Source organism: Clinocottus analis, unplaced genomic scaffold, assembly GCF_023055335.1.
Source record: "Clinocottus analis isolate CAN_PGR_092001 unplaced genomic scaffold, fCliAna1.0.p SCAF_24, whole genome shotgun sequence".
Taxonomy (NCBI): Eukaryota; Metazoa; Chordata; class Actinopteri; order Perciformes; family Cottidae; genus Clinocottus; species Clinocottus analis.
In genome coordinates this window covers 8,857,785-8,874,511 of record NW_027175976.1, presented here as the reverse complement: position 1 = coordinate 8,874,511, position 16,727 = coordinate 8,857,785, and the positions used below count along the sequence as shown (strand labels likewise).

The 16,727-nt window shown below is 38.1% G+C and overlaps 1 protein-coding gene across 3 annotated transcripts in view; it reads right to left on the bottom strand.

Moving 5' to 3' along the window:
- dmd (dystrophin) overlaps positions 1–16,727 on the bottom strand; it is a 267,135-nt gene that overhangs the window by 106,109 nt on the left and 144,299 nt on the right. For all 3 annotated transcript variants that reach the window (XM_068590506.1, XM_068590511.1, XM_068590507.1), the window contains exons 22-25: positions 15,497–15,609; positions 14,104–14,232; positions 9,806–9,998; positions 4,395–4,540 (exon numbers count right to left, since the gene is read on the bottom strand). In XM_068590506.1, the coding sequence (XP_068446607.1) occupies positions 4,395–4,540; positions 9,806–9,998; positions 14,104–14,232; positions 15,497–15,609 (581 nt within the window). The remainder of the gene's footprint in view (positions 1–4,394; positions 4,541–9,805; positions 9,999–14,103; positions 14,233–15,496; positions 15,610–16,727) is intronic.

Genomic DNA, 16,727 nt, shown 5'->3' with positions numbered 1-16,727 from the left:
AGCATACAAATCCCTGTGAATATCTTCGAACCCATGGTCGCCTGTTGATTGACAGCCTTTCTCATACAGGGTTGTGTAATATGATGATATACAGAATGATATATACCATTAGACAATAGAGATATAACTATAACATCTGGGGCAGTTGTGTGAGAGTGTGAGATGGGTGAAGAGGAAGCTGAGATGAAGGCAAAGCTCTCTAGTCCAGCTACGTTTATCAACTTTTGGAAGTGACCAAAAACAATGAGACCACAAAGCAAGTCAAGGTGTCTGGGCTCATCCTCAGAGATAGGGTGAGAAGCATGTAATATAAGGAGTTCTATACAGGATATATGAAACTTTGTTGTCATATTTAATGATGTCAAATGTTTGTATCTAATTCTAGGAAGCTTCAAACTATTTGGTCGAGCTCTATTTTATATTTATATAACGACATGTTGATTAAATACGTGTCCGACACATTCAAATACTTGTAATAAGCTGCTTGGTCAAATTTACTGATGGCGCAGATTCTAAACTACGTTTTGATAGTAAATAAAGTTAAATCATGAACCTGACATTCCATCCATCCAGTTTCCAAACTGCTTGTCCTGTTTAGGGTCGCGGGGTGCTGGAGCCGATGCTACCTGTCAATAGGGATATTCCATCCAATCTGATATTCATGAAACGTTATCTAGGAAAATGCGACTCCACGAAATTGATGTCGCAATTTTTGGGCCTATCCCTAAAAAAAAAAGGGCTACAATAATATACACAATTGAGTCAGGAAAAGCTCATCAACCACAAGGCTTGTATGCATATCTGGTATATATATATATATCTATATATATATATATATATATATATATATATATATATATATATATATATATATATATATATATATATATATATATATATATAGATAGATAGATAGATAGATAGATATATAGATAGATAGATATATATGTAAAATCTGCCTACATTTCCATTCCAGAGAAAACAGAGATGCAATAAAGTAAAAATTAAGATTTTTATCCTAACCTTGTAAAAAATCTACATTTTCAGATCATCACTATTTAAATGAAGATCAAAACTGAATGTCTTTTCTCACTCTTTGGCTTCAACTGTAACGATAGACTGGGATAAACTGGAAGTTTTACTTCAAAACACTAGTTATGTTCATATTTCCGTGTTACAAAACACAGAAAACTCCCAAAAAAACATTAAAATTATTAATATGCAGAATAAAATGTATCAATATGCATATGATTGAAGAGTATCATGCTATACAAGCAGAACAATTGAGAATGCATATAGGCCCCCAGGGTTTTTACACAATGTTTATACATATGACTTGTGAAAATACTTTGTGGTGAAATGCAGTTTGCACAGAATACAATTACTTTACAGATTCTAAAAAGCTGAGGACGTTTATTGCAGTCTTCAATCAGTCTACCATGCAGTCTACTCAATGCTCACTCCATCACAAATCAATCATACATTGTAATAACACCTAAATTATAGGAGATTAAATGCTGCAATCAGGTCTTTTAATAACTTTTATCAGCAGCCGTGGATGATATTAATAATCACCTGTCACCTAGTTCAAACAATCGGGGCTGTTTTTAATATCTACGAGAGTTCAGGATTTAAACCAAGTTCTCACCTGAGAGTTCGCTCATTATTTTAATGAATAAAGTAACCGGAGAGAGAGATGATACTATCACCTGGGTGAAGGAAGCGTTGCCGGCCACACGTGTGTGCACACGCACATGCACTTACACACACACGCACCAGCGGAAGTCTCACTGAGAGAACAGTGGGAATAATGTTGTGCTGAAAATGAACAACGGCTTATCTGTATGCAGAAGGGATTCCTAATTATTATCTACAATCAACTTTAATTAATCTCAGCCTACAAGCCTTGATCACCCTGCTATGCTACAAGACCATTATCAGGTTTATAGAGGATGCAAATACACACACATACACACACAACTTGACTTTGAAATTGAAGATAGAAATCAACACTTCGAAAACAACAAAGTGACAACAAAATATAACAGAAGTCCTTGTATTCTTTTGACGGGATATGAATTAGCAGTGACAGAATACAAAATGTCTATATGTGTGTGTTTGTGCTCTCTTTATATGCGTATCGACACACACTGCGATTTGCACACTGGGATTTGTGTGTGTGTGTTTGTGTATCTGTAGGTAGATATTGTGATAAACAGAGGCAATGATTTGCTCCGCTGGGATTTTGCTTGCCCGCCTCTCATAATTGCAGAGTTGTAGACAAACACACACACACACACACACACACACACACACACACACACACACACACACACACACACACACACACACTAGTTCTGGCACACTCTGCATGTTGCGCAGACTGGCTTCATGAAATCACAGATTTTCATCATCAGTCTCTCTGCTTGTTTTTAGGTTTCTGAAGGTATAGAGCTTTGAATGTGGCGACCACAGGCTTCAAGGATAGAGGACAGCAAACTAGAGTGAATGTAGGAGGCCATGTGATGGCTTCTTCTCACCAAGACGCTGATACAATTCCTCTTTCATTGGACTTTAAAACCTTGAAGTCTGATGAAAGAGGATTTTAATGGCATCAGTGTGAAAGCCAGGACATATAATAATCCAGCTGTCTGTCTGTCTATCTATCTATCGACACAATGTGGTCAGGTTTGCAAAGATTTGTGACAGACAGTAATCCTTTTGTGTTAAAACCCAGACTAAACCACGCTAACATAACAACATAAACTGAGACTGAAACTGAGGCTAAAAAGTCCACTTTAAAAAAAACCCCTCAGATTTATGTCTAAAATAGCTTAATGGATAACTCTGACTATAGGATTTCATTATGCATCCCTGTGTTGTATAATGACAATAAATCATTTTGAGTCCTTAAATATGGCCCATTTACAGGAATGTTTTATTAATGTGCACTGTCCCTAAAAAATAAATAAAAATAATTAATTAATTAAAAACAGATTTGTTTACCATAGTGATTCAGGAATGTCCTGATGTATCAGATGCGTGCAATTTATGAATCAGAGTCTTGGTTAATGGGGCGTGTCATCAGTTTTCCCTCTTTTCTTTATCCTCTGCCGGCTCCCTCAAAGACCAACAGAAACATGTCCTTTAAAAGAGTGCTGCTTTGGCAGTTTGGCATCGCCAGAGGCCATATAACTTTACGACTCGTTGTAAAAACTGATTACAGTGTTATGCAGCCAGACAGCGTTATAGAGCAAGCACCATTTTGGCATTTATTGGAATTTGTATATACTGTTGATCTGATTGCTGTGTTGTCAGGAGCATACACAGTTGAATCACTACTGACTCCTCGTATGTAATGGCATTACACTACATCAACATAACAGCTTAATTACCTGTATTTCATACCTGCTATTATACTTACCATCCTACCCAAACACTGAACAATTATAGCCCTGAAAAGTTAACCTTTGAAACAATGTAAACAAGTTAAAATGTGTTCAAATGATAAACTGTTGGTTAACAGAGGTTGTATGAGTCACACCTGGAGTTAAAGCTTTTAAGGATTTGAAGTGTTAGTTGAGCACTAAAGGGCTGCAAATATCAGTCAAAGTTTAAGAATTGAACAGAGTTGAAGTGGCAGATGAAGTTAAAGTGATGAATGCACTTGATATTAAGAATGTTGTTCCTGGCGTTCAAACAGAGCTTTGAACTGGGACTAGTCTTAAACTTAAACTAACTTGTCTTAAAGGATAAACAACTAAATTGTATACATTTTAACAGGTGACTTCAATTAAAATGTCAGTTGATGTGTAAGTGGTAAAAGTAGTTGTAGCTTAAGGGAAAGTTACCAATAAAGGCAAAAAAGGTATCAAAGTGAATGTAAAAAGCTGACATGTAGCGATGACATGTGGGTAAATGAGTTTTATCAGCCAAAAATTATAGACAGATATTATTGTGGCATCGGTGCATGCCAATATATTAGTAGTCAAGTGTATTGTCCAAAAATGAGACCAATATTTAGAAAAATTAAAATAATAATTTCCCAAATTTGAATGCAGCACTTCTCTAACAGATTGAACCCACTATTGAACTCAAGAGTGCTTCAACAAATCTACTCAGTGCAATTCTTCCTCATTGATGATGGATTTAATAACAGTTAGAGGTCAATAGGCTTTTCCTCTTTAGCTGCAACATGATTACTATATGAACAGAAAGCTCCATTGAGATATATGATTACATTTGTATATTGCATAAAACAGTAGCCTATAGTATGATATATTTTTACAACTCTTTGATACTTTGAGTTAAAGCACCACATAAACACACAACACTGAATACACACAACTTCTTTATATGTTAAGAACACATGAATATATCGTGTGCGTGTTTACCTGAACGTCCTTCTGTCTCTGTTCCATTATGGGATACTCTGTGACAGCCGTAGATGGAACGGCCAGCTTGGCCTCGCACTGTTGTAACCATGCCAACAGTGTTGATATGGTTTCCTTATAGCGAGCCGGGGGCAAGCTCTCCAAAACTACAGACAGAAACAGAGACACATGTTGGAGACGCTGTCAATGCCGTTGTAGCGCTGCAAACGGCAAATTACACTTTTTACTTTAATATCCGAACAAATGGAGAAATACCAGCCTGAATACATATTTCATAATAACAAATCATTTATCCTGCAGTGTCAGGAAACCTGCTGATGCTGCTGGTTATTTTGGGAAAGTTTGTCTTTTTGAGGTCATTCATAATACATTTCCTAAAAAAACAAATGTATTCCACTGTAAGTTCCACCCAATTGAATCAAGTATTATTCACATTAACATAAAAGTATAACTTGTGTAATAAATTCAAACAATTCCGGGATGAATACAAGTAATGAATTCATGTAACACGCAGCTATACCCTAACACAGTTTACTAAGCTTAGGATGTTGCTCATTACAGAACCGCTAGTTGACGTCAAACATTGAAATTTTCATTAGCAGCCCTCATATATTTCTCATTGGTCATGGCTCATCTGACACCCTCTTACTTTATTCCATCATGTTATATTGCTTCTTTTAGCCGAGCTGGCAACGTGGCTCTAGGAATGGCTGTTGGTCAATCACTTTGTTGAAGGCTGAAATCATTTCCATATGAACTTTAGTGATCTTCACTAAAGTCTGGAATGGAAATATGCTCAGTAGTTGACTACATCAACTTGATGTTGCTCAAAACTTTGATTAATTAATGCAACTATCTGCAAACCATATTAGCCTCAGTCGTACTTTGTGTAGTGCTAATTACCAAATGTTAGCATTTGATACATTTTCAATATTGCAAAACATGTTAGCATTGTGATAGATACAAATAGATTTTTATATAAACATTTCTACATTTGGGTAAATCAACTTTATCGGGGTATTAGACTGCTTGTGGTGCTGTTCATGGTCAAGGTGCATTCTCAATTCTGTTGATGTTTAGGCAATAAAACTACTACCATGGTATTTTATTGTGGCTACCATGGTTTTGGTTCTATGTCGTAATATACTTTCTTACTTTTGCATAGAATAGATCTTTGAAAAATGTATATTTATTATTTTGGGTGAAACAGAATATTTTATGTTAAATATTATTAAGTCATGTTTAAGAAAATTTAAGTTCATTTCTGAATTTTGGATATGTTTAACTCTTGCATCTCTCTCTCTCTCTCTCTCTATCTGTCTATCTCTCTCTCTCTCTCTCTCTCTCTCTCTCTCTCTCGCTCTCTCTCTCTCTCTCTCTCTCTTTCTCTAAAACTTGTATACTTCTATGATGTTCTACTCTGGTGAACGTCTCAATATATCCCAATAAAAATCCCCCCACTTGAACTGAATTGACTTCAGAGGCAGAGAGAAAGCCCCAAAAGGAAAATGTATCATTGGAAATTTTTTTTGCCCATATGCACAGTAATTTCTTTGTGCGTTCATTACTCACCCATGAGTGAGTGTTGGGTATGTGCGTTGGATGTCTCACCCCTGGCGTGGGTGAGAAATGTGCAGCGATATGAGAAGCTGTCTGAGTGAGTAAAAAAGTATTGTTTGTGTGTCAGCATCTTTCGCTCTCTTCCTTTCTCCTCACCCACTACATCTTTTTCTCTCAATGCCTTTGTAATTTTCTTCCTGCTGTATTTTTTGTTTTCTCATTTATTTTCATCATTTGCTTCCTCTTTAATGCAAAAAGCTAACTGCCCTTATTTCTTTCCAGCATCTGTCTGATTTTGTTTTGTCTCGTCTCGATGGCTGCAGCTTTCAGCTTCTTTTTCAATCTCGTTAAGGCTCATTGTCATTGTTTTCACAGAGAGCATCTTAATAAACACGGTGAGAGTAGCATTGCAAATTGGACCAAATGACTCAGTCTCACCAGTTGCTCACCATGAAGACGTGTGAATAGTAGTAACTGCACGGTTGAGGGCTTACTGACTGTTAAGATGAGTCAATCCAGCTCCGACATTGGCCTTGTGGCATGTTTTAGTGTCAGGATGACACTAAAACTAAAGTGCAAAAACCAAAAGTAAACGTTGCCATTTTGTCACGTGAGTTGCTCATTCTGTGACTCGTTACATGAGTCGTTAGATAGTCAAGTTTCCTAAACCTTACTAAGTGCTTGTGTTGCCCTGAGTTAACTTCCTGTAATAAAGTGTATTTTAAACAGATACTGTTAATGCAACAGGTGGAAACTGACACGTTCAAAACTAACACTACAGAGGTACCTCGAGTGCCGATGTTTAACCCTAACCCTATGTAAAATGCTTGAAACTTTCTAAATTACATTATAGCCGATGGGAACGGAGCCCTGTAGGTCCTCAGAGACGGTCAAAACCTAATTGTGAAAGAAATTGTTTCCCAGAAAGCCCGAACTGCATCAACAATATAAAAAAACAAACACCTGATTTATATTTGTGAAACATTTCCAGAGCCTGGAAAAGCGATTGTTAAGTCTTTCCAATGTAAAGTAAGTGGTACCAGATCCTGATTGGTCAGAACCCTAATATTGATTCAAATCAAGTGGAAACCAGTAATGTTTTGGGGGTTTTTTGTGCTCGGCAAGCGGTTTTAATTGAAATGAATCCTGGTATCTTTTTAGTGTCTGCGATCCAATACTCAGGACACATTTGTGAGAATATAGAGCGATAATTTAAAAAAAAAGAGTGAAAACAAGGTCTTTAGAAGGATAACATTTTACTTTTTGGGCGTGTTGCTTTAATACTCACTGGATGGTAGTGTGCATCCAATGGAAGAATTGTTTCTCCTCATAGAAACTATGCTGCATTGTGTTGATGTGAGCAGGTAGGAAGTTGTTGCAGATACAAAATAAATGTCAGATACATCTGGACTTTGGCCCCATATTCAAATATGCATTTGATGTCAGCGGCCGCTCTCCATATGGAAATGATCTTTTCTCTCGCCACAGATGTCAGCATGTGCATTCATTCAGTACTGAAGGTGGCAGACAAGGTGGATGATTGTTGCAATTTATTTTCTGCCTTCTGAAAAAGGCTGTCGTGCAATAATGCTTTGTGGTGGCGAATGGAGAGCAGATCATATGGAATCAGGGCTTCCCACGCAGAGACGTGGCTTTAGGCCACAGATCTCAATGTATTTGCTCCGTTTTCCAACAATCACAACGAGTGTGTCTGTGCTAAATGTTGGGTAGCTGTTGTTGTTGTTGTTGTTGTTGTTGTTGTTGTGTTGCTGGACATTTGCCACTCTAAACCTGTCTGATGCAGTGTGTGGGCGACAGCAGGCTGTCAAGGCCGACTTTCAACATGGGGAATATGAAACTTATATATTCTTTAAGGAGCTGGATCCAGGGTCCTCCACAGACCTGAGAAGTCTGGAAGGAACACAGTGATTCATAGTAAGGTTAGTAACTCAGAACCCTATACATCAATCTCAGAGAAGACGAAAAAACTACCAGTATATACTGTATATAGTGATGCAAGATAAAAGTTTGTTTCAGACAAGCTGTTTAATAGTAAGTAAAAGGTTGTTGCCGAACTTGCCTGTGACAGCGAGGTAAATGATGCACAACACCACGAGATGAAAATTAAATTGAGCCAATCTACACAACTGCGATAGATGCCAAACCGGAACTTTTTTTAGCCAAACGTTTCCGTGACATTCCCGTGCAAGGGAGCTGAGACACAGACCAAGAACCGTTGTTGTATCTCTCGCGTCCTTGTTTCCTGTCATCTCCAAATAACAACGTTAGCATTAATAAACGATCAAATGCACTTTGTTTTGAGGGCAAAACGTTATGAGTTAGTGAACCATAGGGCTACAAAATATATAACACGCAGCTCCAGTGACTTTTTGAAGGATAATCCCACTTCTGACCTGATGCTGTTGGTTGACTACTTCAGTATTTTGTTAGCAAAGTAGTTTGAAGAGGTTCTGTCTATTAATCTTTATTGAATATCTAATTAAACTTACAGGAGTTTTCAAGTGCTGAAATCACAGACCTTTATACTTTACTACCCTCTGACATATTGCTTCAACATATTTGCTTTTGTTTGGAATGAAGGATAGTTATTTTTATATGGCATTGAAATGTTTCATGAAATGCTTAGACTTTTAAAAAAATGTCAGAGCACTTTTACATCTATGTACTTACATCTATCTACTTGAAGTTCATTGTTTAACATCTTAAGGACAACCAGGATTTAAGTCCGCTGTCATTTGTCATCCAACAATGCAGGGATTTTCCTGATTATTAAACGTGGATGAGTGGGTATCTATGTATGGTATTGCTGTATTGAGAAAAACAACCGAATGTACTGAAAGTCTCTACCAACTTTCTATTGTATTTTCGTCTGAATGGCGGTACAACTTTGTTGTATCCACTTAATTACATTATTGACAACAAAATATGCTAGACAACAACTCATGCCAATCAATAACTGTTAGGAATAAGGGAGGACCTGCTTATATTAATGTCCTCACCATTGACATTGCTTCTTATTGAATTAGGCGGCTAAAAACCTTAAATCTGATTTGGCTATGGTTGGTAGCTGTCGAGGTAACGGCTGACATGCTATCTAGTTAGGAACATGCTGGTGCTCGTCAGCCATAACCGTGGTCACAATAGCAAAAGTAACAATAGTTTGTTGGCTTGCAAACTGAACATTGATTGCCAGCTAACCATCGTTTCGCAAGCTAGTTAGCTGAGAAACAATTGTACCGCACATGTCTGTTTTGTGGAGCAGTTCAACAAAACAGAACAACATGAACCATTTTCCGGAAAAGAAAATATTCCTAATAATAAAATTTACATGGCTAATGAAAATGAATATTCCGCTAATATTCCTGACACCGCATCCTCATAACCAGGGCCAGCAAAGACAGTGAAGTCAGGAAGGCTTTGATCCCAACCAAGTATTCGAAGTTGAACTCAACATGAACCTTTTTCATTCACCTCAGTGAACAATCATGGTGATTCATTAAACATGTATTTATTTTACTGGAATGACTTTGACTGCTTTCAATGCTTTAACCTTTTTTTCTTATTTGCAGCGATAAGACCGATGCCGCAATATTATTATCAAACCACTTAGCTAAGTGGTTTGCAAATATTATTGCGGCATTGGTGCATCCCAACACATCAGTAGTCAAGTGTATTGTCCAAAAATGAGACCAATATTTAGAAAAATTAAAATAATAACTTCCAAAATTTCCAAAAACAGATGGAACCCACCAACTATTGAAATCAAGAGTGCTTTAACAAAATGAGGGGCCACAAGATTGAAGTGTCTTTAAGCATCCTTTCTTGCTCACCTAGGTGTAACTGCCTCTCTCTTGCTCTCAGATCTTCAAGGACGATGTTGTAGTGCTCTTTAAAGGCATTGATGTCGGCGTCCAGGAAGGCTGACGAGTCCTCCTCCCCTTCCTTCTCCTCTCTCAGCTCCTTCAGCTGCTTCTCTAGAAGGTCAACCTGGGGCTGCAGGGAGGCCAGGCGAGCCACCTCCTCCTGCCAGGACAAGGCAAAGGAAAAGGGTCATATCATAATGAACCAACACAGAGTAACTTTGTTTTTACTATGGAGATTCTGGGGAAGAAGAACAAAACTCCATGGAACTTTATCAATCATTTTCCAACAAAAGCTGATCCGTGGAAAAGATTTGTGTTATAAGTTTTAAGCTTCACTCCATTTGCCTTATGCTCAATGAGTTGTATTAAACAGAAATATCCCAATTGTAAATAAAGGTTCTGTTATATGCTGCTTATACGCAAGTTAAAGGGGTGTGGCTTCACATTAACGTGGGTGTGGCGTCATGTTAACGGGGTGTGGTTTCACATTTAAGGGGCATGGCTTCACCTTAACGTGGTGTGGGTCCACGTTGACGGGGTGTGGCTTTACATTAACAGGGTGTGGTTTCAAGTTAACTGGGTGTGGTCTCTCGTTAATGCCGTGTGGCTTCACATTAAAGGGGTGCGGCTCCACATTAACAGTGTGGCTTTACATTATTGGGGTGTGACTTCATGTTAACGGGTAACAATTGAAACTTTTCTTCTTTAAAGAACAGGATGAAATCCCTACTTTGTCCTTAAAGGAGAAGATAATCATTATTAAAAGATAATGTAGGCAATGTAAACTTAAGTAGACCTCCAAGTAGTGGTCTAAGTAGGCTTCGTATAGAACGTCGCTTAAATTACGATTATGTTTGTTATAACTTAACTTACTCTGAAATTTAAACTAATTTAACGTTGACTCTAGGTTTACTTGGTGAAAGTTCGTCAGTGGGGACTAAGATTTTCTTGGAAACATCTTACCGTGCTTATTAATGCAACGTAATGGCCTTAGCAGTAATGCTAGGATACCACTGTTGGTGGTAAGGGTTACACTGTTACACTTGTGTTTTATTCAACAAACATTTACAAAAAATGAACATCAATCCCGCCACACTTTACCACTTGATCTTGTCTGACAGCTGTAGAGTGAAGTGCTGTCAGCTACAGATAACGCCGACACAGTGGAGGTATCAGAAAAACTGCAGTAATAGACTGAGAAGGCCAGATTAAAAATATTGAGCTGCATGGGTTGTCCGTGTACTAGCTATATAAACCACTGATGTTCCAAACTGTTTTTAGAGCTAAACAGGACGTTAAAAAAAAAACCTCACATTGGCCCGACATGAGAGGAAACACAGCCTGGATCCACCATCGTAGCAACGAACCGTGTTTCTAATGTTGCTTTAATGGTTGTACATTTGGAGTTACGTTAAAGCCAAATAGTTCCAGCATGTAACTCCTTTTTTATTCGTAAATTGTTATTACGTTATGTCAATTAGCCAAATTTGTAGGTGCTGGTAGAATATTTGTTTTAATCTATTTTTATATTATTATTATTATTATCATTTTTATTATATATGTCTTCTCGGCCAACCCCTTGGCAAGAATGCAACAAAAATATACAAAAAAAACAATTATCACAAAATGACTATTTTCAGCAGTGGATTAATTCAAATTTGATGCTGCGAGTATTTGTGGGATGGAGGATTTGTTGACCGTAACAAAATATACAGTGTATCCAGGCTTATTCTTTAAAGCAATAAATCAAGTTCAACTAGTCTTGTTTAAATCACATACAAAGTGAGAAGGATCCGTCCAGGTGAGTGGCAAAATGTGGCTTTCAGGGCAGGTTAATATTCCCTGAACTGTCCTGGGGTGAAGGCTTTGAATGCAGCTCAGTCTTATCCCCCTGTAACACTGAGTCAGTAAAAACTAGCCTAAGGCCAAGAGACACACTCTTTATTCATGAGTAATGTTAGAGAACACTAGCATTCATAACCTCAACAGAATATATTTTCATCAGCTGACAGTTTGCCATCGGGAAGGTTGTCTTAAAAGTTTCAGTAAATAGTGTATTTTTTGCTGAAGTCTGTCCTGTTTAATATAAAGATAGGAACTCAAACACTATTTGTGTGTAGAAGCAAGTTGTGTGTTCTCCATTTGTGTGTACGGAAGTGAAAAAGTGTGGGCGTACTTGTCAAGGAAACCCTGTTTGAGTGAATTTGTCTGCGGTGGAAGCAAGAGACACCGTCAAAGAAAAGTTACAGCGCTCCATCTCTCTTCATTCTCCTCTCTTTCATTCTTCTTCCATCATACCTTGTCCATGCTTCTTTCAGTTTTACTTTAAGAGCTATCTCCTCTTGCGTCTGGCATTTTCTCCTCTCTCTACCTCCCTTTATTATGTCTTCTGTCCGTTTAATTATGCCTCCCCTCCTCTCATCTCTTCTTATTTCCCCCCCCCCGAACTACTCGTCACTTCTCTTCTCCTGTTGTTTAGATGTTGGTGAAATGCAACTTTGTGTGTGTGTGTGTGTGTCTTTTATGCTGTCAATACTCTTCCACTTTAAGCCGCCCACTCATTGATAGACTCATTTGGTTTGAAGCAAGGGTTTCAAAGTCAGACGATCCCCCCAAATTGTTAAATTGGCAGTTTGCACCATTAAAAGTATGCATTAGTCGTACACTTTTGCAATGTACCCGTGATAAACAGGCAGCTATGACTGAATAGCTTTGATATTAAAGAACACTGGAAATTACTTGCAACTTGCTACACTGGGAAAAATTGAGTTTCTCAGTGTAAGTCACAGTAAATCTAAAAGTATGCTTGTATTACAAGAACTGACTGAGTTATGACTCAGTTAAAATGGAGTATGATTTCTGACACAAATACGCTTCACGTCTCTCCCTCTGAACCTCCCCTTTAACTCTCTTGTTCTTCCTCGGGGAGGCCTCACAGTTAGCTGAGAAGATCGATTTCACAATCGATCCCCGTATCTGTGCGACGCCAGAGCCAGGAGACAATCAGCTTAGCCAAGAGGTCGACTAGAAGCAGGGAAAACTATGGAAGTCCTGAGAGACTAGTAAGAAACTAAATCTGGTGAACCACATTCTGAGTCTGATCGAAGCTGTTTTCTCTCCCATGCTTATGATTTCAGAAGAGTTTCAAAAGAAATGGTTTGACAAGAGAAAAAAAATGACTTAATGCCTGGACCTTGTGTCTCAAGTGCATGGATAAATCAAAACTCACATGGAAGTATTTCAACAGTTAACAATTAATACATTTTACTCCCATATGTTTTTTTTTACCTGTTCTTTAGTCATATACACAGAAGAGAAAACAACTTAATTCCAACTATAATGGATCAACAGAATATTTTTTCTGTCTCTGTCAAAAGTTTCAAGAATTTGATGACCCCCCCCCCACACACACACACCTTTAAAGTTCACTCATTATAAACACAAAAACAGACAAGTATGTATGAACCCATTCAGTTTTAGGTCAGGCTAGTGTATAAATGAATAATGCAAAGTGTATAAAGATACAATGAGCAATACTATTATCATATTGTATTATATCATAGAAATACTATTATCAAATGTTATCATATTCATCATAGCAATACTATTATCATATTTTTGTGCAATACTGTTACATCTTTTATATTTTGTGCCTTATCTTTTAATTTCTTTTACCTTAAGTTTATTGTAATTCTGTGTTAGGAGGACCGAGCAAAATAAGCTTTTCATTGTATGGAATAACTGTCTGTTATCTGTGCATATGACATCTTGAATCTTGAATCTAGTGTTCGCCCTGCTTCAGCTAAGCTACACATAGAGACGTTATTTTGGATAGATGCCCTAATATCGTAAGTCTGCTGGTAGGTTCAAATCAATGTAACAATAAGTGGCTCCACTTTCTTAGCTATGAATATTTTACGAAGAGGAAAATAGAAAATCAAGTACATTTCAAGTCTGTGTTGGAATAAATCAAATAAAATACTTACAAAGTGCTGTGATAAACAGATGCATGCAAAGAAACAGAAATTTAAACAAGCCAAATAACAATGATACAAAAGAAGTAAAGATATAGAAGAAAAGCAAATAACAAACACAAAAAAAGTTGTTAAAGCTAACAACAAATGGATTTCAACAAAAAATTAGGAAAAGAAAAAAAATAATGCTTATGTGACGGGGCCAATCAAAGAATAATGGATCATCCTGGCAAAGAATAATGGATCATCCTGGAGACAGTTTGATCTCCAAAAACATAAAGTTTCACTCACCCGGCATCGGTCCAGTTGTACTTTGAGAGGTTCTGGTTCAGATGCTGGAGGCGCCTGGACTTTGAGCCAGTTCTCACTGTTGTCCACAGCCTGCTCACACTGCTCATACAAGCTGTAGAAGGCCAGCACCTGTGAGAGAGACACACACACGCACGCACACACACACACACACACACACGCACGCATACGCACACACACACACACACACACACACACACACACACAGAGAGTAAACAAGAGCCTGTTTATTTCCAAGCAAACACCCACACAACATCTGTCTTGTTGCATTAAAACTCTCTTCTAGTTTGCAGTAGACCTGCATTAAGTCAGAATGACCAAACCTGTGATAAACTGAATTCTAACTCAAAAGTCTATGTGTAACATATATGTCCCACTCCTTTAGGGTATTTTATATTTTGCTGATATATCATTTCCCAGCCTGTTGTTGTTTATCACCTTTTGTGTGAATGTGAAAATATAAATTGCATGCACATATCCGAACGTATTATCGGAGCCTGAACGTTCTGCAAGAAGTGTGTCTATTCAAAGGGTTGATGTAGAATCCGTCCAAGAGTAACTGGATTTTATTTAAATAAGAAACCAGCATCATGTTCAATTTTATAACATGTATAACAAACCAAATTCAATGAAAACCGGTTTGGGCCAGTCACAGTCGAATTTGTAGAATAGTTGGTATCTCTTAACATTGCATTTGTTTACAGGCTGCATAGCAGCAAGCAGCCAAAAGATATTTACATTTCTATGCGAGCCAGTTAAGGTGTAAAAACTAGATCAAAATGTGTGCTTGTAACTTCAGTTCTATAAACAGATATAAAATGTCCATATCCATTTCTCAGTCTTTGTGAAACCTTTCCTCTTTTTATTGCTAATTTTTTACACATGCAAATTGTATCTGTCTGTGTTTTTCACACATTGCACAACATATTTTGACAGTTGCAAAACTCATTCACAGACTAATGTTTTTCACATGCACACAAAAGGTGACACATAACAGCCGGCTGTGAAATAATTTATCAACAAAATATTCTCAACTCAAAAAATGAATGACTCTTATTTGCTTTACTTAACTTAACATACCTTTACTGTGGATATACATATATAATGATTAATATCATAAATTATATAAAGTATAATGTCTTCTTTGGCTCGTCTTCTGTGAGCATGAGGGGGTAAAAAGACAAGATATTTCAGTCTTTGCTGCTCATCGGTTGAGAATTCTCTGTTGTTGTTGTTCAGTCATTTGTCAATACAGTAGTATGAATATCTCTGCCAAACGACACTTCGACAGGCGGACTGGAGGTGCCAGGGATAGAACCACCGATCCTCTGGGAGGACGACCCGCTCTATCTCTGAGCCACATGTATGTGTGTACCTTTGTCTGGTAAGCCAGCCATGTCAGCCTGTCCGCCAACAGGACACAGAATCCCACCCAGCGCTGGTTCAGCTGCTCCGCTGACTGGGCAATGTCATCAGCTCGACTCCCCTCTGTGAGGGGGCAAAGAGAGGGGGCACCGTCAAACACACATACACACACATGGGCACGACTGGTCTCTCTGTAGGGGACGGACATAAATATGCACACACACACACACACACACACACACCATGCACACAAAATGTGGTGAATGTCGTCTGTAGGAGAGGTGAGCTGCAAAGGCTGTGCGGACTCACACACACACACACACACACACACACACACACACACACACACACACACTCATACATACACACACACACACACACCATATCACGCTAACTGTCGACATTTCTTTTTTTCTTTATGTAAATGGATAATTTGAGCTCCACGTAAAAGTCCAGTGCCCGGAAAATAAAAACCTCTAAGAGGTTCCAGGAGGGAATAATCAATGCTAAAGTTGTACAAGGATGGATTCACACGCTGCCTCTAAAAGGGCAACCATAAGCCCATCGGGCCGGATGATAATTGGACCTGGAAGGTACCATCCCGGCTCACATGTCTCCAGATTGCTTCTCCTTCCTGTAAACCTGCGTCCATTAGGTTCCATTTACATGTTTTCCAGTATAGGTTACTATAAATATAAAAGCATGAGCTTAATAGTTAATAAGCATGAAATGCATGCCTGGAAATTAAGGCATCCCAAATACACTGCTTTGATGAAAATGTCCTCGTGTTGGAGTCATTTTGGCTGCAAACATAATGGTTTGACAATTTGTAAAATATTAGATGTCTTGCAGAGAGTTAGACAAGAGACTGTTACCCTCATGTCTGTAGGGTAAATAGCATCAGATTAGCTTAGCATGAGAACTGGGAGCAAGTGGGAAAGCATGGCTCTGTTCTAACTAAATTCTGCCTGACTCTGAAACGCATTCAAATATGACACCTCATTTGTTTAATCTGTTTCCACCTACTTTCAGTCTTCATGCTAACTAAGCTAGCCAACTGCTGGCTGTAGCTTCATATTGACTGGACAGATATGAGCAATACTTTCTCACTCCAAACGCGCAAGATTCTGTCGCTGGGTCGCTTCAGGCTTTTATCGGACTGAACAAAATGTATTTTGAAAAGAGACAATGTTTGAAGTGTAGGGACACTAACCAACCACCATCTTGTATTGGATGAGCTG